At 45.8% G+C, this 25,743-nt stretch overlaps 1 protein-coding gene across 5 annotated transcripts in view; it reads left to right on the top strand.

Annotated features, from left to right (window-relative positions):
- The window catches only part of SEC31B (SEC31 homolog B, COPII coat complex component), a 33,967-nt gene extending 10,354 nt beyond the window's left edge, over window positions 1–23,613 (top strand). For 3 of the 5 annotated variants that reach the window (XM_065067466.1, XM_065067467.1, XM_065067468.1), the window contains exons 8-27: window positions 100–199; window positions 1,985–2,146; window positions 4,063–4,215; window positions 4,937–5,167; window positions 6,420–6,494; window positions 7,080–7,163; window positions 8,121–8,226; window positions 8,613–8,791; window positions 9,471–9,597; window positions 10,720–10,865; window positions 12,061–12,234; window positions 12,867–13,055; window positions 13,728–13,941; window positions 14,324–14,650; window positions 15,664–15,702; window positions 18,532–18,587; window positions 19,837–19,983; window positions 20,403–20,519; window positions 21,014–21,085; window positions 21,799–23,613. In XM_065067466.1, the coding sequence (XP_064923538.1) occupies window positions 100–199; window positions 1,985–2,146; window positions 4,063–4,215; window positions 4,937–5,167; window positions 6,420–6,494; window positions 7,080–7,163; window positions 8,121–8,226; window positions 8,613–8,791; window positions 9,471–9,597; window positions 10,720–10,865; window positions 12,061–12,234; window positions 12,867–13,055; window positions 13,728–13,941; window positions 14,324–14,650; window positions 15,664–15,702; window positions 18,532–18,587; window positions 19,837–19,983; window positions 20,403–20,519; window positions 21,014–21,085; window positions 21,799–21,978 (2,878 nt within the window). In that variant the 3' untranslated portion in view covers window positions 21,979–23,613. The remainder of the gene's footprint in view (window positions 1–99; window positions 200–1,984; window positions 2,147–4,062; window positions 4,216–4,936; window positions 5,168–6,419; window positions 6,495–7,079; window positions 7,164–8,120; window positions 8,227–8,612; window positions 8,792–9,470; window positions 9,598–10,719; window positions 10,866–12,060; window positions 12,235–12,866; window positions 13,056–13,727; window positions 13,942–14,323; window positions 14,651–15,663; window positions 15,703–18,531; window positions 18,588–19,836; window positions 19,984–20,402; window positions 20,520–21,013; window positions 21,086–21,798) is intronic. The other 2 variants (XM_065067469.1, XM_065067470.1) reach the window with 1 other exon arrangement.
- The last annotated feature ends 2,130 nt before the right edge of the window (window positions 23,614–25,743 follow it).

Here is a 25,743-nt window from a genome sequence, read left to right as displayed (position 1 = left end):
TTCTGAGCGTGAGTGCTGGTGCATAGTACTTGCTTGGTGACAGGGTGGGAGAGTGGACTGGGTATGATATATGACTGGTTTCTTTCTGATCTGTTACAGGGGAGTTCTCTCTGTCTCTTGGTGCCAGGCTGACCCTGAACTGCTGTTGAGCAGTGCCAAAGACAACCGGATCTTGTGCTGGAACCCAAGTATGGGGCAGGTACATAACCACAACCATAAGTACACATAATCTGCTTGATACAGAGTTGTGTGCTATGTGTGTGTCCCTCTGTACCCCTGTGGAGTGCCAATGTAATTTTCTCCAGTATATTTTCTGCACTTTTCCTCTCTTGAGTGAATGAGAATGTTGTCCATATCCTGACTGAAAACAACAGAGACAGGCAGAGATTTTCCGTGATGTATCTGTGCTCAGAGGTCATGGAGAAAAGAAAGCTTTAACTACTTTTTACTCTTGCTGTGTTCACACATGTAGTGTTCTCTGTGTCCATTTGTTTCTTCTTCTTTCTCCTAGGGAAATAAGTTTTTGGGGGGAGAAACTTGAGGCAGGATGAACATCATTTGTTAGGGTCATTGAGAAGGGAACAATGTAATTAAGTACGTGTGTACACTTTATTTATATTACAGTGGTGTTACATGTATGTGCTTATCTAGTCATGTATCTCAAAATTACCATATTTGAAATATTTAAGAGCACCTGAATTAAAATAGGACTGTGAATTCTGAACTTTGAACAAAGTTTATGCAGTTGATCTTGATAATAGACTGGGGAAAGCAGCTCTAACGATACTGAATGAAGTCCAGCTGGGAGCTCCAGGCTGGATTCATTTCATGGGACCATTTCACTTAGCTGACCACCTTTGCCTTGAAGGCATGGAAAAAATGAATCAATTTTCATAAAATGCAGAAATGCTGCTGTTGTGGTTTCATGGGATTTGATGCTCACTCGGTACAGAGTCTAATGGTTAAAAGAGAATCAGATTCAGAAATGTTCCTGATGTCTAATTTTTACAGAAGTCTTTTCACTGTATTTTAGTGGAAAATTTTTGAAAAAGCAATTTTAGTGCAGCTGGCTCATCTTTTTGTGTGCTGCTGTAGATTTGCAAAATCCTCTAGTTCAGGTTATGCATTTCTGCACAACTATTGTTAGGAGGCTCTACTTGTATTTGTACCAATGAACAGAAAATTTTCAGATGTGGGGTTTGTTGCTTTGTTTGTTTGTTTTTCTTAAGTTAACAGTTCAGATTTTGGTACACAAAAGTGCAAGATTTTATGCCTGAGAAAAGAAAACCAGCTCTTTTTTCCACAGACAAGGAAGCTGTGATCCTCTGTGCTTTGTGCCTGTGAGGCATAAAGGAAATACCTTAATTTTACAAACTGGACGTTCAAAGTCAAGGTTGTGTTAGTGAGTTGCCCAGCATCCGTGAATTGAACTTTGGATTTTTGAGTACTGGACCAGAAACTAGTTGGCTGCAATTATCCTTCATAGTTATCTGCAGCTATTACAGTCCTCTCTTGTTCTGCTTTTTCCCGTAGGCTTTTATTTTCCTTGTTAAATTTGTTGTTCTAGTCTATTCTTTCTGTTTACATGTTCTTGCTCATGACACCTTCTTACCCTTTGGCTTCTGTTTTTCTGTGTTGTTTTCTGGTGTATCTCCCTTGGTTAACAGCACGTGTGACAATGCTGTAGTATTCTGATACAGTAGTACTTAGAAAGCGCAGCAAAACTGACTTGTTTTTTTTGTTGTTTGTTTGTTTTCCTACAATCAGAATCCTGTTGTACAGCACTTTTCTGTGGCTTTCTGCTGTTTGGGCTCAATGCACTGTAATTTAGTCGCAAATGCGTCCTTCAAAAAAACAAAAATAAGATACTCATATACAATGGTGAAATAGAAATAAAGTGTGACACAATTGCCATGGGCAAGTAGTTTGGGGAAAGCAGGGGACTATTTGTGTTGTGCTTCTGCCTCTTCTTTTTCTGTGATAGGTGGTTTATGAGTTACCCATTCGGAGTCAGTGGTGCTTTGATGTCCAGTGGTGTCCCAGGAATCCTTCAGTCTTCTCTGCTGCTACATTCGATGGCTGGATCAACATTTATTCTGTTATGGGTGGCAACTTAGAAGCTCAGCAGAAGACCCAGGCTGACAAGGTAAAGTCCTGTGAACGTCTTATACCTCGAGAGATTGGCAGGTACTCATGTCACTGCTGAGAGCGTCAGAAGCACACATACCACAGGATGACTGAGTGACACAGTCTGTCCTGCCCACCGGGATGTGTAGCTGTAAGGTGTGGAAACCAGAAGCTACCTCTGTGGGGACTTAATATCCACCACGTCCCAAATGGACTGCATTGCCTCTTGGCAAAGGTGTCTCAGTACTTCTTGCAAAATTAATTGTAGTGTGTGAAGAGAAGCAAGATCAACTGTAGTTTTGATGCTATATGTATTTTATAGTTATTATTACTAGACTGAAAATAAAGCAGCACACCTGTTAGAGTAACAAGCTTGTCTTGTCATTAGGTTAAAATTAAATGCATTGATACTAATTAATACAACACATTATTCTTTATTAGTTCGGAAGAGAATGTTTATAAGTAGCTTATAAGCACTATTAGCAATTTTCCTCATCAGCTGGCTATAACTTGGAGCATGTTAGTATTTTGATACTGAAACCCATTACTCAGCCATTGAATAGGTGGACAAACTCTGAATGGATTAAATGTCAGTACTGTCTAAAATTTTAGCTTTAATCTGGTGTCTAGTCTTTTAATTCCCTCCCTCTCTCCCAAACAACAAATGCCTTACAGTACAGATTTTAAGGGAATACATATGAGCTGGCTTAAGTGTTATTTATATAGTCATTTACAACTGTCTGGGTTCAGTTTCATAGGATTTGCAGGAGACAGAAAATACTTTATCAAGCAGCAGCTGTAGAAGATTAATGATTTATTTAACCTATGGAGAATTTTCTTTCTGTGCATTCTTCATGTGCACGTGCCACACTTTCACTCTTCAAAACTGGAGGACAGTAGGGCAGAACAATTCCTCGATAAACAGAACAACAAGAAAGAACAAACATAAGAGGAGATAATGACAATTCTGGAGGCGGGGAGTTCATTACCAGGAAGTCTCTTTCCTCTGGGTTCCATGGTATCAGGACAGAAACTTTGTTGAAGACGTGGTTGGTGTTACTGGTACCCTGGTAGTGTGTATTTATTTTTTGAAGGTTTAGGGTGATTGATCTGTTAGGTATAAGCTGTTCCTTCAGGAAATGATCTGTCTTTGGAATTGGCTTCCCCTCAAAAGAGACATGTAGGTCTTGCCTGTGATTGTTTGGCAACCTTAGCTTGATGAGCCCTGTGATGCTTCTTATCAGGTATGCAGGTCAGTTGTATTTTGGAGCAATGCCCTATGGTTCAGTCAAACTTGAACAGGGTTATCTTTAGCAAACAACAAATATATGCCAGCAATGTTAAAAATTAAGAATGCATGTGAACAGCATTGTATGTATGCTCCATGTCAGAAATCCAGACCAGAGGCCACTTTTGACCCTCTCTTCTATAGGCAAAAAAGTCTGGAGAGATTATTTCACCAGCCTCATCTAAGCTGTAAAAGCTTGAGACAATCCTTAAAACTAACCCATTTGAAAGACCCCAGCAACGGAAAGGGTGTCAGCATTCCTTTGTGAGCAAAACAAGAAATAAGTTGGATAACTTTTGACCATATGTGGTCACTGTCTTGCCTAAAACAAGTAATTTTGTAACTTCTGTGTTTATAAGCTCGGTGCTAAGCAAAGCAGTATTTGTTAGGGCATTTGCACCTTGCTAAGGGAAAATTACTTGAAAATCTCCCATGGTGGAGCTTTCTTGAGAAATAATTTCTGGAATTCTTTGGAAATACTAAGTCTGTCGCATAGAGGCTTGGTGGTGTTCCAGGAAGAGGTGCTGTAATAGCCTCTTTCTTCATCAGCAAGGAAAGTGACTAATTACTAAGCAATTGGTTTTTGTGCTTACTCCATACAGAGAGGAATTGAATCATACCTTATTCCTTTCTCCATCTGATTCTAGATCTCTTCCTCCTTTAACAACCTGGATCCCTTTGGCACAGGACAGATCCTTCCTCCTCTGCAGGTGCCAGAGCAAGTAGCTCAGACCACCGTGATTCCACCATTAAAAAAGCCACCCAAGTGGATTCGCAGACCTGTGGGTGTTTCATTTGCAGTAAGTTAATGGAGCATCCTTACCTTAAAATGCAATAGATGTCATCTTGTGACACAATCCTTTTCTTTCTCTAGGGAAACCTTTTTATCTTCTTGTTGCTAGTTGTTTTAATACCTGTTTAAGGTGCAGTGTGATGTCCCATAGACCCAAAGCTCTTTTTCTCAACATTCAGATATATTTCTAACAAGAAAGAGTCCTGTAGCAGAGAACAGGAGTTCATAAGTGGGAGTTAACGAAGCTATCTTGTAGGCTGTGATGTGCATTCCCATCCTTCTCTTTCTCCTTCCTATCCAGATATTTGATTTTCTTCACCTTTTCACTCCTGAATCAAAAGGCTGAAAGTTCTTTTAACCTTTGGCTTGTCTTGTTCTCTGTCTGTCTAGTGGCTGCCGTTTATATTGTAGTTTTTATCATTGCAGCCTGCCTCTCCACGTCAGAAAAGAACAAACAGTTCCAAATGGTACTTTTTCCTCTGTGTCTCTCAGCTATTTGCAGTTGACTAGGCCTGATAGCACATGTACAAGTGTAATGGTTATCAGTCTTCAGCTGAAGGGCTTGTGATGTGAAGTCCCTCAATGTCCCTGCCATCCATACACATTAAACTGTTTTGGTTCCTTGTGATCACAGCTGGAGATTGAGTCCACCTCACTGAATGAAGAGCTGAATTCCTTTTACCTTTGTTTATAAGAATGCTCACTGTGTCTCCCTCTGTCTTTTTCAGTTTGGAGGAAAACTGGTTACCTTTGGTCTTACCAAAGCTCCTGGACAGCAAATACAGCAAGCCTACCCACACGAGGTGTTCATCAGTCAAGTCACTACTGAAACTGAATTCCTGCTGCGGTCCAGAGAACTGCAGATGGCCTTGCAGTCAGGGAACCTACTTGATTACTGCCAGGGCAAGATCCAGAAAGCCAAGCTACCATTTGATGAGAACCTTTGGAACTTCTTGAAGGTAGGATGGCTGTGTTGAAACACAAATATAAGTTCTTTTAGAGTCCTGGGGTGAAATGTGTTCATTATGGTCCTCTCTAGCCTTTTATATTTGGGGTTTTTTAAAGATATAAAATGGAACCAAGTAGGCTAGTTAGTTTTGTCTAAAGAAAAGTTTTTGCAGTTGAGGTATTAGAGGTTTTCTTATTTTTCAGTAGGAGTGGTCTTTTCAGTGAACTTGTTTGGGTTTCCTGTCAAGGTACTAAAGAGGATTTTTCTCATCTTAACCCATTGCCAGGCTATCTCTGCCTGCTACTTGTGGAGCTCTACTGTTGTTACTTCTCAAGGCAAAGTCCAAAGGGGCAACGAGATTCCCCAGTAAAAAAGAAGAGACCTGTCGTGGCACGAGGACTGACTGTAGCGCTATGTAGGACAATGGTTTCATTGGCAAATTGGTAATATGAAAGTGTTCGGTAGTGAGGAGTGGCAGGGCTTAGACTTGGTAGTGGCTTACAGACACTTGTAGGCAGGCTGTGTGTGGGGTGAAATATTTGGAATAGTGTTACACTTGCATGGAGAATCCTGTCCCTTGAATAGGTTGTCTAGGTAGTCACAGTAGTCTCCGTCGCAAGGGTTGTTGCAATAAGGGTCTTCAGCTGCATTGGCTGAGATACATCAAACTGTCATTCTAGTGGATTTTCATAATCCAGCTGGCCCATGGTCCAGTGAAACCACTTTGACATGTACAAGATCTATTACTATTGGTTGTCTTAAACTACAAATCAAGCTTCTGTACAGAAGGCTGTCCTGCTTGACCATTTCTGCATCTGTCTCCCGTCAGTCTCCTCTTCTTCAGGCTGAACAAACCAAGTGAAGCCAGCTAGGAGTTCAGGCAACCACCTTGTCTCAGTTTCATCCGAGCTGAAATCACTCCCTAGTCTCTATGCAGAGATGAGCTTGGCAATTCCTATACCATCCAGGGAATCAATGACCAAGTACACTACACATGCATACAGTCATAGCCCTGATATGCAGTTGTACCTCAGTTGTAACTACATGACAAACTTGAATTCCACCCTTTTATCATTATTATAACTTAAATTCCATAGATTTTCCCACAGTAGTCATTAGGTGGACTTGTCATAGTTGAGTTCCTTATCTATAAACTGAGCTCTAAACTCTGATGCTTCCAAAAGTAGCCAACTGTTGGCAGTGTGTAGCTGTCTAGGATTTTACATGTTTTCTTGTCTTTTTTAATATCTTTTGGGACTCAGGTGAATCTGGAGCAGGATTCCAGGACTAAACTCCTCAAGCTGCTGGGCTACAGTAAAGAGGATCTGCAAAAAAAGGTAAAGGGTCTTTCCAATAGAGAGAAACATTTACAGGACAGAAGCTGCTGCAGGAGAGTTGTAGGGTCCCTACTGGAAATGACCGAGTGATCTCACAGCACACAAAAGACCAAACTGTAGGAAATGCAGTTGAGAGGCACCTCGAGTATCCCCCATTAAAAAACAACGGGCACCTCTAAGGGTATAACTGTAGCTGTACTGGATCAAACCAAGGGGGTCTTGAGCCCTGTTATCTTGCTTCCAGTTGTTGGTGCTCTGGGAAGTGTGTAACAATGGTGCAGTTGTGAGAACTTCTTTGAGTGTCCAGCTCTCAGGGGATTCCTCAGCCAGGAAGAAGGTGACAGACAGGCTGGCATAGCACTGATGGAGCTGCAGGGGAGGAGACTCTTGCAGCAGCATGGATAATGCTCTGAAAAGGACAAATAACCTCCAATAGGCAGCCAGCCAGGAACAGGGAGAGGAAGAGCTTCCAAACGGGTGAAAGACCTGGGGGAATTATGTCTGGGGCTTGCCAGTCACCTGGTGGCTTTGCTGCCCAGGTGTTTAGCTTTGGTAGGGGCTTCACTCTGTCTGTTGCTTTTACAGATCACCTCGTGTTTGAGTAACAGGATCCCAGATAAACAGACCCTTCCTGAAGCAGATGAGACAAACACTGCACAGCCAGATCGGGTATGTCCTGTACATCTTGTCAGCTGAGAAAGCAGTGGAGGGCAAAATGAACAGGAAGGTTTAATTCCAACCACAAGTTGTTGGGCTTGATGCAGGCATCACAGAGGGCAGTTCACAGGCCTGTCAGCCACTCACAGGGTCAGACTAAGCGATTGTAGCGGTTCCTTCTGGCTTTAAAACAAATCAGTGGATGATGAAGATGGACTTCTGGCTGCCAGCACCGCAAGAAGGCTTGCTTCACAAGTGCATTCTATCTTCAGTGATAGAATTAGCCTCACCCCAGCTTAACTTCATGCTGCAGTTCTGGATTTCCTCTGTGAAGCTTCTGCTGTGGTATTTCTTTTGAATTTCTTTCCTTTTTACCTCTGTCCTTTGAAATGTATTCTCACATGATTTTGGGATGCCCATCTTGAGATGCCTTCCAAGGCCTGGTTCACTATGCACTGTAAATTTTATTCCTCTAAAGTATCTAAAATTGCTGTCCTCAAATTAGGAACTTTCTTCACAAACCTTAAACACTGGCTGAGATATTCTAGGGGTAGCAATTGTGTCCTGCATTTCAACAGAGCACCAAGCATGACTGTGATTCTACCTGTTAGTTACAGATATCACTTGTGCTTGTCCCTATTCCGTCTAAAATTGTTCAGCTTACTCAAGGGCTGGCGGTTGAGTTGATGAATGCTGGCCAGCAGTACTGTTGGCATTGCATGTGTTATACTGTCAGTCTCCTAAGATTTGTCAGTAGCAGCGCTGCTCTTGTTGCTACCCTGGTGAAACTGTGCATGTTGATAGAGCAGTGACAGGAGGCATGATGGGTTTTCAAGTTGCAATCAGATTTATATGAGCATGCTTAACCAAATGGAAGGCAGCCCCATCTCACTCAGTAATCCATTACACTGTTTTGGGCAGGATCTGTGTGTTCAATGGATTAGTTAACCTCTTGCCCTCTTTGCACAGCTTTTGATAAATTCCAGTGATGATGTAGCTGCTGTTTCCTCTTCAGCCTTTTTTGACAACCTCATCCCCCAGAATATGAGCACATTGGAGATTCCTGTCACAGAAGGTATGTTACATGAAATGTGCTTCTGTCCTTTTAGGAAAAGGGGAGAAGAAGGGAAACCAGAAAATTAGAGATACCAGGAAGAATCTGTTCCACTTCTAAAACACATGACCCATCCCAGTGTCATGCAACGTCTATCAGCATTGTGCAAGGAAATACTCTTCACATATAAGAGACCTATTAAAAGTACAGAAGAATCTTTTAGATTATGGAAGACTTACTGTCAAGTCAGTGGTGTTTTTTTAAGTACAAAACCTGATTTGGCTTTCCACATCTTTTAGCTGGGCTTCCATACATTAGTGGTTTTTGCTGCCTGCTCTTTAAAATGAACATCATCAATGCATTTGGATGGTGCCCCTGTGGATTAACTCTGCTTCTCACCTCTGTAGATACAGATGGACTCATCAGCCAAGCCCTTTTGTTGGGCAATTTTGAGGGTGCAGTGGAGCTGTGCTTGAGGGCAGAACGCTTTGCTGATGCCATCATCTTAGCTATAGCTGGTGGGGAGAACCTCCTAAAGGAGACCCAGAAGCGCTATTTTGCCAAGAATAAGACAAAACTCTCCGTGGTAAGTGACAGTTTTGTGTAGCTACTGAGCAGGGCAAGGTGTGTGGTATCTTGGCAGATGTTTGTCTGAATATATGTGCAAATGCTTTGGCAGGTAATAGAATGTCTGCAGACTCTGTGCATCTCCTCTTTGCTAGACGTTTACTCTAATCTCTTGGTAGTTTTATGACAGATTAATGTTGCCTACCTAGCATGTCTGTTCTGCATTCCTTTTCTTTTTTTTTTAATTCAGTGGTTTCTGCCTCAGCTCCCCATGCTTGTAGCCTGTGGAGCATCCTGCCCCTTTACAGCCCAGCCAGGAAGGTCCTAGCTTATTAACTGACGAATGAGGAAGTCTAAGAGGGCTTGGGATAGATTCCTAACACTATATTCCCATTCATTGATGCTAGCTGCTCTGAAACAAGAAATGTGTTAGACAGATCTTTAGTCTTGCCTAATGCGGCTGTTTTCATATTCTTTTAAGTGCTTTGTTGGGCTTTTTTTTACTTTCTTTAGGGCATTGGATTCCAATTACTGTTAACACTGGGATGCTGGGATTGGTGGACCTTAATGTACAGTGAGGTAGCTGATGCATAGTGGGAAGCGTGCCTGAGAGTGAGCTATCCCTGTGGGTGCACTTGCTTAAACAGTCGGCTTATCTTTGTCTTCAGTGACTGACAGGCCTTCTGCTTCTCTTACAGCTGCTTTCCTCCATCGTGCAGCAGAACTGGCAAGATATTGTTTGCACATGTGATCTACAGAGCTGGAAGGAGGCACTGGCCATCTTGTTAACATACTCAAAGCATGAGGACTATACCCAACTCTGTGGTATGCAGTGTACTACGTTTTGGTAGGATTTCCCTTAGGGGAAGGCAACTTGGGACTGCTTACAGAAAGAAATGGATACTGTTGAGGAAGAAAAGTATTCCTTACTCATTACAGCTAACTGGAACTTTTTGAATAAGCAGGGACTGTTCAGTTAGCAGAATGATTTATGCACTCTATAGCTGAGAATCATAATGTAAAGTTATATATGCTGACATTTCCTGTCACCTCTACCAACAGCATGGAAGAAAATAGGATAGGCACTAGACTGAGACACTAAGAGGTTGATATTTATTATTTTATTTTGCAGGGAAGGGGATTTCCTTGACAGTAAAAGGTCAAGTGGCTTCACTCCATCTGAAAGAGGTTTACCATTCCAGCACATTTCCCTCCCTTTTAAGCTCAGAAACAGGGGTTAATGAATATTTGATTGCCTCAGTAGTTTCTACAGTCCTATTAATAGTCCAACATGCTCAGCAACTGGTTGTTCTGAGAGTCAGAATACAGGGACAATCTAGTGACTGAATCTGATGAAGTTACTCGTGTTGCTGGGAACCAGCTCCTGGCTGATGGGAACAGCCAAGTGCTGTTGGAGAAATGCCAGCACTTTATACAAGATGACACAAGTTGAAATGCAAGAAAGCATGACATCTTTTACAGATCAGATTGGAGGTTTGGAAAGTGGTGGTGTGTTAGTGAGATAGTTCCAGCTCACCTTTATCTCCTAGTGTTTGCTAAACATTACCACTACCAGATTACTAGCAGTTCCTGATACTGGACACTACTGTTGCCTGGAGATTTCTTTAGGAAAGAAAAAGCATTAGATTTTTTTCACTGAATTCATCTGTCATTTTTTTATGGGTTTTTCTTTCTTTTGTATGTCTGGGCAGGCATATAAAAATTAGCAGATATTTTTAAAATTATTTCTTTTCTCAACCAAGTTGGCTTTGGGATTCCTTAATGATGCTTATTTCTCTGTGTTATGCAAGAATTAAGTGCAGATGCAAAGCTGTCAATGCGTTTTCATTCCGAGACAGAGCAAGATTGCTAAGAGATGAGCATTGGGGTTAATGAGCTCTTCAAAAAGAGAGTGTTTAAGTGTTGGCTGTATTTCTTTCTCTCTAGACATGCTGGGTGCCCGCCTGGAGTCAGAGGGAGATGCAGCCCTGTCCAATGATGCCTGTCTCTGCTACATCTCATCGGGCAATGTGGAGAGGCTGGTGGAATGCTGGGTGAAAAACCATGAGACTTCGTCACCCCTTGCCTTGCAGGTATTGGTTTGACTCCTCTTTAGGCCAGTCTGGTAGCCCTGATCTGTTTGCGTTATCCTGTCAAGCAGGATATCTGACTCCCAGCTGACAGTGGAGACCTGTTCATAGTCACCAAGATATCTCCTTCTAGCCTGGATTACAGGCTTACATCTAAAGGAGACCTGCACTCTTAAAAGTTAAGGGTTCATGTGTTTAGAGAGTACTAATTACACTGCACATAAATCCAGCCATGGACAGGAGTTACAGCCTACCTGCCTGTCTTTGTATACCAGTGTCATCTCTGAGCTTCCTTTTAGTCAGAGGAGTTTAGACTGTACCTGTTTTCTTACCAGTAGTTGCCTGGGAGTACATTTGCTGCTGTGCTTATCATGTGTCCAGTTATGGTCGAGTTATCTGGCTTACCTTCAAAACAACCTCTGGCAAAATAAAGTCTAGACTGTATTATTCCCACTGCAAGTAGAATGATCATTTGTAGGAAATCACAATTTGCAGATGAATTGGGGCTTCTAAGTGTTGTTTTTAACTACCTGTTACACCTAAACCTGTCCTGACTAAAGCACTAAACCCAGTTGTGTCCAGCAGTCACTAGAATGAACAAGACAAGTCTTCCACTCAGATATCTGCAGATAATGCCCTCTGCTACAGAGTTCCCGGGTTTTGCAACCCGGTGGTGAATAACAGCAACAAAAAGACATCTTCAGCATTCCTGGTTGTGTTTGTAACTGGCCTCCTCCCAATTATCAGCCAATGATGCATATATCATTCTAAAGATATAAACATAACTTTGATTGAAGGAGCTTTGAATAACTAAAAATCTTCTGGTCTGTTTGTCAGCACCAGTAGTTTTTCCTAGCGAATTTCTCCTGGTGTGATTTTAATCCTTCCTCCAAGCTGGTAGCTTGTAATTCATAGAGTTACAGTACAAATTTCCTATTAAAAAGATGGCAGTTGTTTGGAATGTCCTTGTGGCTTCTGATTTTCTTTTTCCCTTGCCATAAAAGTAGCAATGTCAGGGTTTGCTTTCTGGTTCCTGTTTTTTCTCCACAAAGTGCATCTAAGGGAATGGTAATCAGTGGTAGTAACTGATACAGAGTGGAGTAACTTCTGTTCACATTGGACCTGATGTCATTTGAAGGTGGGAAAAGCCAGTTGGATTCTGAGTGGTCTGTTTCTTCCCTCCCCCTGGCTTATTCAGGATCTCATAGAGAAGGTGATGGTGCTGAGCAGGTCCATTGAGATGCTCCGAGGCACAGCAGGACCGGCGCCAGGCCCTGTCTTGGCAGAACGAATCACCCAATATGCCAGTCTCCTGGCATCACAAGGATGCTTGGCAGCTGCAATGAATTACCTACCTAGCAGCTCTAAAGAGGTGAGTGAGAAACGAGTTGTTCTGGGAAGGAGCAGGATATGGGGAAAAATGGCACTTTGTCTGAGAAGGTGCTTGAGTTTTGACATGCATCAGGACTTTAAGTTTCACCTTAACTATGGTAATTTGTGAACAGAGTTATGTGGGTTTTTTTCTAGGACACAGCTTTTGTCTTCATTTGTTTTCTCTTTGTGTAGTCCCTTTGATTCGGGGAAAAGGAAGGGAACTATAGAACTATAAAATGGTTCCTGGAGAACAATGCGGAGAAGCAGCTCCCTAGGGAAGCTGCATCTATTCCTGAAACTAGCTGGTAGAGGGAGGGAATGGGGAGGTCACCTTGTAGTTTGAAACAGATCTGTTGAGTGCCCAAATATGGGCAGAGGTTGCAGAGGGAAAATTCTAAAGATTGGGGGAAGGAACAGTGAGACTTCGTCTGCCTGGGAATATGGCAGGTGAAGTCCCAGATTGTCACTTACAGGTGTTTGGGTTTTTTTTCCCTGGTGGCTGTTGGGGAAATGGTTAGTTTTGCAGGTTGATGCTGGGTGCTTTGGGGTCAGGGTCTGCTTTGAGTGCCTCCCCAGCACCTTCCATCTGCGGCTCTCAAGGCACTTCTCCTAAAGCATAGTTTGTTTCAGCTCCTGATCGAACAGCTTCGAGACCGGCTTTTCCATGCTCAAGGAGAGAATGTAGCTGATCAGCAGCCACCACCTTTTCCCTACACTCGTGTCAGTGTAGGTGTCATTAAACACGTATCTCCAGCAGCCAAGGGTGGTTCAGCCCCTGAAGGAGCAGCCCACAAAACAAGTCCCAGACATCCAGAGAAGGTAGGCCTTAAACTCAGGGGTTTGTGGCTTGAGGAGGGGAAGGGAGGTTTACTGGGTTATGGAAGGCATGTAAAGTAATATGACGTGATGCAGATTGCAGGCACTGAAGAACTCATCGGTGATGTCCTTCACTGAAGCAAACAGAAGCTCTATGATAATCTAAAGTAGGATGTCAGGCATCTTTTCACAAAGCCCTGTCCCACATGCAGTCACTGGAGGAAACTCTTAACAGGTGTAGTGATCCACTGAGATCTCACATACTGAGGGAAAAGGGGGCTGTGGTTCATTCTTCTATAGCCATCTCACCCTCATGTCTCGGTAAAGTTAGTGTAGCATGGTATAATCTCAGTTCTTGCACAAGAAAACTGTTCAGGAAGTTTTGCGTCCAGCCTCTGTTACTTCATTATTGTTCCTTCATTATTTCCTCTGGTTGTGCTTCAAGGAAATTACTGTATGGAAACTGGCTCCTGAGGACTAATTCTTTTGAGAGCCAGAGAAAACTGAGGAGTGTGGTGCCCAGCTTGTTGACCAAGTTACATGGTGGGAAAGGCCTTTGATCCATACAGGACACTGACAGCAACAGGATCTTCTCTTGCCTGAGAAGTGACAGGGATAGAAAGCATCTGCTTATGTCTGTCAGCCATTTGCAAGTTCTTTGTTTTTTGATTGCAGCCAAACTATCAGTCATCATTTGCCCCTTCAGCACCTCCTCAGCCTTCAGTGCCTTCCCTCTTCACACCTCAGCCAGTGCCAGCGATGTCTATGACACCTCACCATGTTGTCCCTCCCCAGACCAGCCCAGGTCCACAAACAAGTGTCTATTCCAGAGGGCCCCCATACCCACAGTACAACTTGGGCTTGGCTCCAGCAACCGTTTCAGGGCCAGGTAAGCATTGTCTCTTAGTCACATCCATTCTCCAGGTTTTTGTAGACTAAAGCCTTCAGCCTGGATGGCTGCTCTGCTTTCTTCCTCAGAAGCCTATTGTATTTGCAAAGAACAAGTCAGCTGTCTGAGAGGCTTTTCAGTGCTTCTGACACATTTAGTTCTAGCAACTGCTGCTGCATGTCCACTGATATTAAACATATACAGGGCTGGAGAAGCCACAGCCAATTTTGTGGTAGAATTTGACTGATGTAGCCTGGATTGTGGGAGATATACCTGGTATGGATATTCTAGGGTATGGCTTGGAGGAGGGCAGACTTAACAGCATGGAGAGCATCAGGAGTAGTTTTCACATGAAACAAGTGATGCTCTTTCTCATTTGCAGCTGTCTCACAGTCTCAGCCATTTGGACCAGCAGGGGTCAGACCTGTTGGTCCTGCTCCCTTCCCCAGCCAGCCTTCTCTGCCGGGACAGTCCATGCCCATGACATCTCCTGGTGTTCCGCCACCCAGACCTGCTGTCTTCACCCCAGCCTCCGTCCCATCATCTCAGCTTCCTGCAGCTTGTCCTCTCCCTGTGCCAAGCCAGCCTCCTCTGGGTTTCTCTGCAGCACCCTTCAACTGTCCCATGAACATGAGTTATCCTCAGGGAGGTCCTGGAGCTCCATCTACTAAACCCCTGCCAGCAGCCAACATTGCTCCTCCTCCCACGGGTAAGTACTGCTTGTGTGACTCAAGTGTCCAGGACACTCCTGGATGGGGTTTGTAGTACATAATGGACACAGACCTTCTGAGTTCTGGTCTGTCACCATAAAGGCTGAGACTAACCTTACAGGCACATTGCTGTGGGAGTGAAACACAGCAAAGATGACAGTTTCATTCAGCCTGCTCAGCTGCTCTGTCCTCCAGATTGTGGCTGCAAGATGCTGTCTCCTCAGGTCCCTAGTGCACCCTGAGTAGTCATCTACTCCAGAGGCATCTGCTCTGACTGAAAGAGTGGTGGTTCATAGGGAATATGTGGTGAAAGGCTTTCTGATCTTGATACTGCTTGTGTAACTTACACAAGAAGTGCATTTGAAATGCTGGGAGAGCAGGATACCCCTTGCTTAGCTTCACAATGAAGTTCCTCAGTCTACTGTGCTCTAGTTCTCCTGGTTTTTCCTGTTGCCACAAAGTGCTTGCCTGGGAAGCACTTCTGGGTTCTTCTGTGCAGTGCTCTAGACCTGGAGCCTTTCCCTTCTGGGTCTGTAGTTTGAATCCAGCCCAGCCTGCAAGTACTGTGAAGTCCTTGCTAGCATGATGAAGAAAAAGAGAGTGTTGTTGGACCTAGTCCCCAGTGGATATGCATTCCCTCTTTCTATTTCCCACAACATCACCACATCTGGTACTTGTTAATTCTTTGTTTGCTGTCTCAGGGGACAGGTTTAGTCAGGCTGGGGACATCTGTAACAACAAGGCTGACAATCCTTAAATTTTTGAGCAGATGCTTCTTCAAGCCACATATATTCTGAGAGCAAGGGAACTGCAGCTTTCAGGTTTGCCTTCACCTGGAGTCCTTTGCTGAGCTGTCTTTAACGAAGAACAGCAAATCCCATTGTGTGAAGCTCTGTGCCAGAGGCTGGACAAATTCCTTCTGAGAAGCTATCAGAGATAGTATCCAGGGATGTTACTCAATAAGTAAAAGCTGTTGGTGCTGATGACTCTCCCACCCTGCCTTGATTTTCAGGTTTCTTCCCTTGGCTAGATCCCCACATGGATCATGCAGGTAGTACTCAGAGAAGCCTCCAGACCTCAGGGGGAGGCAATGTTGCTGTTTTCTGTGAAACGTGGGGTGTGTGCACATCTTGCTGTGTGTGCATGCGTGCATGCTCATTGCTATTTTTTGTTGCTTTGCATGCCTGGGGAGCTATAGAGCTGGGGGAGTGGACATACTTGTCCTGAGGACTAGTAAGTAACAGCTGGGGTGTTGAAAGTGAAGTGAAAGCACTGTGCTCGCACTGATGAGTTGGGTACAGCTTCTTCCTTCTCTACTTTACATCAGTCCTGGAGGAATTAGAGCATTCTCAGTCTCTGTGTCCCTTTGGGCAGTTTCTGGGTCAGCAGGACAGGGAAGCCCGCTGTTTTCCTTCCTCGGGTCTCTAGGCAAGGAACAGGCCAGTGGGTTTTTTCTCCCCGTTACACCCCCAGCCTTATGTGTGGCTTTGCTTGTGCTTTCCCCAGGTGGTTTGAAAGAGGTGGGTCCCAGCATGAGCAGTGGTGGAGTAGAGCTTCCCAAGCAGAATTTGGTGGCTCTGTTCCAAGAGGAAGTGGAAAACTCTTTTGACTTTAGTTACAGGGCAAAGTTTGGCTTCAAATCTCAGCCCATCTGTTGAGGAGAATTTGGGTGGTAGAGTTTTTCTGACTGATACTTTGTACTGATTTATCTCCTTGGGATTCATTGACGATGAAGAGCAGGATATCTTCCAATCTATCTTGTCAGTACATTGTGGTATATTGTGGGCTGTCTCTGCACAGTGACTGCTTCTTGCACCACAGGCCACCTGCCAGGCACAAAAGATTATCTAGAGAGTCTCAGCTTTACCTAGGGAATGTGAATACTCCATATGCACTTAAACCAGGAAGCAAGACTTGCTGTGTGGAGTGGGACTCTAGAAAAGGAGTTTTCCCTTCAGCAGAGAAACAAAAACCACAGTGTTTCCCTTTTAAAGGCAAGATGATTCCATGAAAGGATTTCAAGCACTTCCTCATGCTGAAGATGCCCTGTGGGAATTCTCTGCTGGGAATTTTGCTTCTGGCAACATTTACCCTCAGTTTTAATGGCAGCAGATGACACGTCCAGGTCAGCGGTGCAGATTGGCTTCCTTGAGAGGGATTTCTTGCCTGCTATTTTTGTTCTTGTCTTGAAGGGACCTGTAAGTTCATTCAATCTGACTGGCCAAACTTGCTGTGGAAATTCCTGAACATGATCTGAACAGCTCATGAACACATTCACACTAGCACAATGAAGGGAGATCTCCACTTGTAGAAATCTTGTGCTCCTGGGGAGCATCAGGGGCAGGGTGAAGGACAGCGTGTAGGCTGATCTCCCGTCTGGCTGGGATAATCCCTGACTCCAGCCTGTGATGGTCTTGCTTCTTCTAGGACAGGCATTGCTGGTGATCACTGCCATGGGGCACTCCTTTCAGGGTTGATGAGAAATCTTTCACGACTAACATAGGCCAGATAGTCAGAGTTTCATCCAAGCAAACTGCAGCAAGGTCCTCTTGTCTCATGTCTGATGATTTAAGTGCCTGGTTTAAAGACTGTAATTTAAATAGCTGTTTCCTGTGAGGATTCAAAGTGCCACTGGGTTGGAGTAGTGCCAAGGGCTGCTAGGCCACAGGCTCGGTGGGGGCCATCAGAGTTCTAGGACACAGAATCCTCAAGCTAGAAATAAGTGCCAACTTAATTAAACTACTGATCCAAATTCATCTGAGAGAGAGTCTTGAAATCATGGGAAAAGGGAGGGCAAAAAGAAGCTGCCAGAATTTTAATAATAAAGGTAATTAAAGTAATGAAGCACCTTTTGCATCTTTCCCCTGAGATTTTTAAAGCTCAGTTCAGGATCAGTGGCTCATTAAAGTGTGGCACTGAGCTCCAGCAATTCTGATATTGCCCCTTAGAATTATGCCACTTTCTCACAGATTATTTCTGTCTCATGTGCTTGAGGTTATTAGTACTGGGATGACAAAAGAAGCACTGGTTTTTTGTCTAGAGATGCAGGTACCGTTACAGGAGAGCAGCAGACAAGGTAGTTGGAATTTGACCGTCACAGAATGAAGCGTAGTCACAAGTGTTTTGATGTCATGTTGTCTGATGGATTTTTAATTACCTGAAGGGAGGTTAGAGGCTAGGTACCACAGAAGCATCTGCTGAGACACGCCTTGGCTCCCAAGGTCGTTATTGGTTAAGTCTGTCCTCTTCTAGTTGAGAAGCCAGCAAATTTTGCCAAGCTTTGGTTCTGAACATTGATTTTGGAAGGGGAAAATTTCAACCCACTCCTGAGTTTCCCCCCTTTATCACAGCAGCTGGCACTGCTGTGGACTGCCACCATGAGGCACTCCCATGAATGCTGCTGAGCAGCCTCCTCTCACCCCTAACGCAGCCCTCGCTGTGGTAGGTCAGCACTCAATGCTGTGTTTGGGGAACCCCAGGAATTCCCTGAACCCTGATGTGCACACACATGCAGGTCCCAAACAAGGTCTGACTTGTGCAGCCTGTGCAGGATGCAGAAAGCTTCAGGTAGTTGCAAAAAAGCTTTCTTTGTTAGAGTAGGTATGCACCAGGGCAATCTGATCAGACATCACCTCTTGAAGCCTCTGCACATACTCAGATGCTAAGCATGTAATTAAGAAAGATAAGGGGAAGCAAGAGCAGTTCTTGAGCCTGTGAGCTGGGCCTGAAATTCCTCAGCAAAATTGATCTGAAGGTGCAGTAATGAGGGAATTAGAGCCATGGGCCCTTTTGCTGAGGGAAGTTCCAAACCACGCAAGAAACCATGATTTTTTGCTGTGGCCACCTTCTGACATTTGTGTTGTCTTGTCTCTCCTGGCAGCTCAGGAATCTTGGACTGATCCCTCTGCTGGAAGAGGAGGCCTTCAAAAGAAAAAGGTAAGCTTTCAGTTGCAATATGTCTGTTGTCTTTTAGCTGGGGAGCTCCATGCAACAGATGCATTCCTATAAATGCTCCCTGTCCTGCTCAGTAGGTCTCATTCCATGTTGGTCTGCCTACTGCATTACATGCTTAGCTACGACTGGAGTCTAAGGCATCTTGACCCTTTGCCATCCAAACTCGCGTGCTGTTCTCCAGGATGGCTGTGTTGTAACATGGTTATCATCTGTGCTGCTGCATCCTGTCACTGCTTCCCAGGCTGACTACAGTCACCTGTTGCTAGAAATATGGGTTTAATCTCATCCCTTTGCCCATGCACCTTTTTTGATAGTGGCCAGGGAGATCGTGCTCACTTCACACCTGACAGCTGGGGGCAGCATTTCCCCTCAGCACAGTGAGACCCACAGGGATTTTATTCGGATACTCACTGATGAGACACCTTTGCTGGAAGAAGCTGGGAAAGGTGTAGCTGTGAGCTGCCTGCCATGTTGGCCCTGCTGCTCTCTGCCTTGTAGTGATTGCACTGGAGCACCTGTGAGCTGAGCTCCTTTTCAACAAATGCTCTCAGTACCCCATTTCTATCACTGCTGCCTGCTGGCAGGTGTGATGAGAAGCTTCTTTGGCACCATTCCCACCCCCCACTCCTCTTCTTTAGCTTGGAACAGACTTCTCGCCCTTTTTCTGGCAGCATAGCTGGGAACCTGCTTCAGGCTGTGCTCACTACAACAGGATTAGCCTCTTGTTAAAGCCATCTCCTTTTGATCTAGCCCCGTTGGAGTGAATCTATCCTGACTCTGTGGCTTAGCAGGGGCATGATGAAGTGTTTGCAAGAGGATTCTCCCCCCATGTCGTGGGATTTTCCCCAACACTTGCGCTGTTGGACACTTTACTGCTGCTAATCTCTGCATTCAGGACTCGTGCCGTTGCAGAGCCAAGGCGGCTTTCTGAGGACCAGTGCTTTCATTGGCAACAGATCTGTTTGATTGAACAATTCCAGAGGAGTTTTCTTGCTGTCGCTTTGACTGTTCATCTAGGATGCAAGAGGAAGGGCCCCATGCTTTGGGGCAGAGGGCTGGAAGAACAGGGTTGTGTTATGCATCATCTTGAGAACTCAGCACTGTGCAATTGAGAAAGGGAGTTGAATTTGGCTGCAGAGAGTGTAACCAACTCTCCTTCCTGAGACTTGGTTTTCTTGATTTTTTTTTTTTAATTATTTTTTTTTTTTCTTTTCATTCATTTTGCTGACAGTTGCCTGAGAAATTTACTCCTCCAGCCCCCATCACAGCTCCAGTAATGAACCTGCCTGCTGAGCCCCAAGGGATCCATCCTCAGCTGTCTAGGTTGCAAGAATCTGGCCAGTCACCCCCAGGAGCACCCAAGGAAGGCAACCTGCAGGTACCCAGGGAGAGTGGGATGCTCCCCAGCCACAAGTTCCTTGTCAAGTAGAAAAACAAATCAGCTTTTGAGATTCCTATTGCTTGGCAGCTGCAGGGCTTATGTTGCTCCCTGGCCCTTATAAGACATCTCTGCCTGCCTGTTAGAGAAATTGCCAGGTTGGAAAATGACACCTGGGTATGGCTGGGAGAGAGGCAGGGAGGCCGGGCAGGCTGTCAGCCTGTTGGAATTGGGAATCCACAGTGACCTGAAGTTGTACCGCAGTCTGAATATGATAATCTAACTCCGTGCTTCCAGGTATTCTCTGGGTGTGTGAGGGAGTGAAATTCTTTTGTGTTCATAGTTGCAGGAGAGGAATCTCTCTGCTCTAGCCCTTTATGCTCCTGTTGCATTAATTCAGCTCTTTCTTTCTCTGTCAGTATCACCAGCTACCTGTGGAGAGGGTTGAGAAGAAAGAGGTGCCCCCTGAGCACCAGGCTCTGAAGACCACATTTGAAGGGCTGGTGCAACGCTGCTCTGCTGTTGCCACTGATCCAGTAAGTCCTCCCTTCTCTGATCTTTGGATTTTTTGCCCTCATAGATGTTTGACTGGTGACAAACCTAGAGTGGGAAGGATATTCCCTCTTTTCCTCAAGGAGACCAAGAGGTCTCCTGTTTAGGTCAGTCAGGGTGAGGCTGTCTGAATGTCCCTTGGGTCACCTAGTGGATATTTCTCAAGCTTTGGAAGTTGTCACTCTCTCCTGTGGTCTGCATACACTGTCAGAAGGGAGGAACACCTGAGCTGGGAGATGGGAAAAGGGGCAAATCCACCTTCCTGTTTTGGGAGAGAACATGTGCATTAATATGTGCACAGTGAGGGCATGGCTGGCTTGTGTCACAGTCCCTGGTTGGCAAAGGCTGAGATGCAGCTGACTTGTAAGGTGCTGTGGGAAGAACAGAGAAGAGGGGAGGGACTGAGAGAGAACAACTTTGTTCTGGGAGAGGTGGCTTGGAAGCTCTGACAGAGCTAGCAATAACTGTTTCACTTCAGAAAACCCGAAGGAAGCTGGAGGATGCATTGCAGCGGCTGGAGTGTTTGTATGAGAAGCTCCGTGAGCAGGCAGTAAGTAGATGCCACTATTCCCTTATGGTCTACCCAGGTTCCTGACCTCACCTTTGCACTGGGTTGTGGGCCTTGGTATCTGTCCCAGTGCTACCAGCACAAACCCTCTTGAGAAAGCTAAGGGAGTGCCAAACCTTATAACATACCTTGAATCCATCTCATCTTACTTAACCTTGGTCCAGACAGCTGAAGAGCTATTTGCAGAGTCCCTTTGCCCCCAGGAAGTACACTGGCGTATAGACAGGTTCCAGATGGGAATGGGCAATTGGGGGTAGTTGTTAAGTGTGAACCTAGTGTAACCTCTGGCTTAGAAAACTCTGCAACTGCTGATGCCACTTGCTGGAGGAATAGCTATCAAGAGAAGAATTCTTTTAGCATACACCCTTTTCCTTAGTGTCCATATTAGGCCTGAACAGAGCCAGGGTTCTGTGCTAGATGGGCCTTTGACCTCCTCAGATACCTCAGATATTCAATTTATGTTGAAATGTTATTACTTAGGACCTGCATTCTCTGTAAACCAGCCTGGGTATTAGATTAGTGTTTGTGGGCTGGGAAACCAAGGGAAGAAGCAGGCTGTCCTTCCTGTCAGTGCTTGACTGTGTAGGTGCTGTTTGTTGAGGATGAGGTGGGGAACAAGAGGGAAGGGTGTGGAGGTTGGGGGCTCTGTGTTACAGTGCTGAGCATGCTGACTCATTTCTGCTCCCTCCCCACAGCTTTCTCCAACCATCCTCATGGGGCTCCATGAAATTGCCCGCTGCATTGAGGCTAGGAACTACCAACAGGGTCTCCTGGTTCACACCCAGGTGGTGAGCAGCAGCAGTTTCAGTGAGGTGTCTGGTTTCATGCCCATCCTGAAAGTCCTCATGACCATTGCTGGCAAGCTGAATGTGTAAACAGTGTGGAGCAGCTGGAACAGTGCACGCTGAGAGCTGGTGGACTCCCTCACCTGTTGACATGCTGCAGGTCATGGACTCTCCTTCTGACTCAGGAGAAATAAGTCTGGGCCAGTGCCTGGAACTGTGCTGGGCCAGTGTGTGTGGCCTCACCTGCTCTCCAGACAGCCAACTGGGGCCTGGGACTCCTGGAGACTGTTCTTTCTCTCTCTACTCTCTTAGTAGTCTGAGGCTGCTTCCCAGTTTCAGGCTGCCTAGGTTGCAGAGATCTTCCCTCTTCCCTGTTTACCTGGCACAAAGGGGAAACTGTTTCCTGACCAGGGTGAGATCGCTTTATTTTTTTAGGAGACAAACAGGGCTGGCACCTGCAGTGCCACCAGACAGAAGAGCCTCAGGCTCTATTCCCTGCTCTAGTGTAAGCTGCCTGAGTGGTAGCTGGGCTCCCTTGGGACCTAAGCTGGGGTGTCCCTGTTCTGCTGGGCTGCAGTGGGGATCTCTCCTCTGGTTCCTTCTCCTTTGTTCTCATCTCTTGCCCCTCTGCACCTATATCCTGCTACAACTAGGGCTAACTGCCAGCCTGCTCTGGCCTAGTTTTGGTTCACTCTTCTTCACCCAGCCCTTTCTTTTCATAGTCGAGTCTCCTGTTCACCATCTGTCCCACTTTTATGTTTTTTTCCCCCATAAGCTGCAAGCTTGAGCCCTTTAAATTTCAGGCTCAGGGCTGTTTTCCCTCCTCTAGCTCGTGGTACTCTCCCATTCAGGAATACTAGCAGGTTGGACCGCTCTGTGTGCTCCTTCCCAGAGCTGGTTGCATCCTGTGTTTGGACTAAAAGTTACACTCTCTGGCTCCTGGCCCTTTTCACTTATTTTATGTTGGTACAGTTGGCCTTTTGCCCACTGGCATTATCTGAAGGCTGCCTACATTGGGCTTTTCAGACAGTCTAGGGGCTTTAAGAGTAGCATGGATTGTTCAGGTCCCAGAAAGAATCCCCTCAAGCTACTCTAACCAGCCCAGACTTGAACAGGGGGAAACAGGTCATTGCTCCAAGTGTGGTGAAGTCACTCTGCCAACAGTGACAGATATGTGCAAAGGTGGTTCTTCAAGGCCCCTTAGCATCACCTCGTGCAACGTACATGCCATCAGGTCTCAAGGATACGGTTGTGCTGATGGTTTTTGTCACTTTGGCATTTCCTCTGTGGTAAAACAGATGCATGAAGCCTATCTGTCCTGGGGAAGAAGTCTGGGAAGGCAGATGGGATTTTAGGGCACATCTATGTGTGTCTTTCCCTCTCTTCCTCTCACCCTTTCATTCTAACCAGGCAGTGTAATTCTTGGGCCCTAGCTGGGAGCAAGGCTTCTTCCCCATGTTTGGCTGAAGCCAGCCCCTGCTTCCTCTGCTTGCTACTGGAGTGATAATGCCATCGTGGGCCAGTGGTTCAGTGATTTACATGGATCAGCCTGCTCTACCACAAGACTCAGGAGGGAGTGGATTCAGAGAAGGGAGGGAGAGAACATGTCTCATTCTCACCTTTCCAGGTCAAAGTGCCTCCTTGTTGCTGCTGTGTTGTTTCTATTGCTGCGGTTTGATGCACTGAGAAATTACAGAACAGTGAAATAAAAGCTGTGTTTTGTGATGCTGCTAGCTTTTTTCATGAACTTATCACCTCCAGCTACAGGGGACTTGCCTCAGTCTGCAGGGCCACCCACTGAGTTCTTGGGGGGTGATGGGGGGTGGGATTGAGAATGGTGTGGGGCAAACCAGGATCTGGGCTCTGCTCATGTGGGTAGCAAGGGTCCTTGTGTGGGGACACCTCACACCTTACCCACTCCCTAAAGCTGCAGGGTCAGAGAACTGATCTCCTCCAGATCACCCACCTTGTTGTGACTGTTCATCTGTATCAGACACAAGGGGGCCCCTGGGATGGCTGACCTTCTCTTGGGGAATCACAGCAGCATTGGGGATTTTACACTTGACATTGAGAGTTGGAGGTATGTCAGTAAGTAACCAGCCTGTGATGAGATCCTCTCTGGTTTGGAGGAACTAAAGGTTGAGAAAGACTGTTTGGCTGGGAAAGATTTGAAGGGCTATTGCTGGGAAGGTTTGTGAAGGTTCTGGGGTACTATGGACACAGCACACACACAGATTCAGGGAAGAACAGCCTTTGCTAGTTCTGCTGCTGGCAGAGGCAAACGTGAAGCATCACGGTGTCTTGCAGGTGGCTTTTGCAGCCCAGACTGGGAGCAGTTAGCAGTCTGGCCCGCTAGCCATCCCCTATCAGGAAGATGAAACAACTTGTGTTATGACCCTTCTGATGCTGAACGAGCGAGCAGGTAACCCTGGAGGCACACACATGCTTAACAAGTATGTAAGGAAAGTCCTAGCTTTCTGAGGTAATTTAAGGAGCCTGATACTTCTCAGATTCTGCCTTTCTGGATCCAGTTATAGTACCCTGTGCAGCACAGCCTCTCTCTAACTCAGGCCGCTTGTACCACTGAGAAATAAGCATGCATTCTCCATGTATTTCTCAGGTGTGTTTGACTTGAGTTCCTTCCAGCATGCACCACTCCTGCTAGCCATGGGCTCATGCAGGGACTGGCTATTTATCCTGCCTTTGCTGCATGTCCTTCCTGCTTGCCCCTTTGTCCCACTGTTGCTCAGTTTTGCTTCAGGTTTACCCCAGTGAGCGCTGTCCCTAAAACTCTCATAGGGAAACCAGGTGGGAGCAGTGAGACAACCCACCTGAGGGGTTTTGAGAGGCTTGTGGCAGAAGCCCTGTCCCTGTGGCCCCGCTCCGGTATGCGTCCTCACAAGCCGCCTGGGAAAGCGCTCCTCCAGTTTAGCACTGTCTGTGGGCTGGCTACAGCTTCTGGTCTACAGGCAGGGGCTGCTTGGCATGTCCTCCCGCAGCATCCCTGTGCTGCTCAACAGCGAAAGTGTTTTCTGCTGGGTGAGAAGGCCTTTGGGTTGACAAAGAACTGGGGGAGGAGGGAGTGGTAGGAAAGGATCCCTGGGCGCAGAGAACAGAGCTCTAATCCTGTTGCAGATAACATCATGTCTGCAGGCGAGGCTTGTGTGTGTTTGGGGGAGCTGGAGGGGCAGAGGTTGTTAGGCAGTATTTGTTTGTAAAGCCACTTGCTCTGAAGATAATGCTTGCACTAACTTGTATTGAGGGAGCAGTGTGAGTCCCCACAAAGTCCTTTCCCAAAGTGTCTTTGAAGCCAAGAACCCATTGAAAGGAAGAAAGGCCAAGAGAGGGGATTAGTTTGTTCAGCAGCTGTGAGTTTCAGTGGGAGGCTGATGAACTCCAAAGTCTTTGTTGAGATTTTTTTTGTGAGGAGCCCGGCTGGAGGGAGAGACCCGCACGGGGCCGCGGCCTTAGACAAGAAGGAATCCGAAGCGGCAGGGAGCTGTAAACGGGCCACAAGGACTTTTCCCAAACACTTTTCGGAAAAGGTGTTGTGAAGAGAGCGGAGGGGGATTAGCATGTGAAATGACACTTTCCATTGACTCCGCAGAGGGGAGGGGAAAAGGGCTGGCTGGCTGATTTATTAGCATTTTGTTCCCTTCTCTATTCTACTCCCCAGCAGCCCCCCTCTCCTTGCCCCCCTCCTCCTTGAGCCCTCTAAAGAGGTTTGGATTGGAAAAGGGAGCCGGGGGGGGAGCTGCCTGTTTGTGTGTCATCTGGGCGAAGGTGACCACCTGGGAAGCTGAATGTAAATATTTCTCCTCTGAGGAATGCGCCTTCATTAAAGCGAAATGAATA

The sequence above is a fragment of the Columba livia genome, chromosome 6 (genome assembly GCF_036013475.1).
Source record: "Columba livia isolate bColLiv1 breed racing homer chromosome 6, bColLiv1.pat.W.v2, whole genome shotgun sequence".
In the NCBI taxonomy this organism is placed as follows: domain Eukaryota; kingdom Metazoa; phylum Chordata; class Aves; order Columbiformes; family Columbidae; genus Columba; species Columba livia.
The sequence above is the reverse complement of the archived record's forward strand: the minus strand, read 5'-3'. Positions and strand labels throughout refer to the sequence as shown.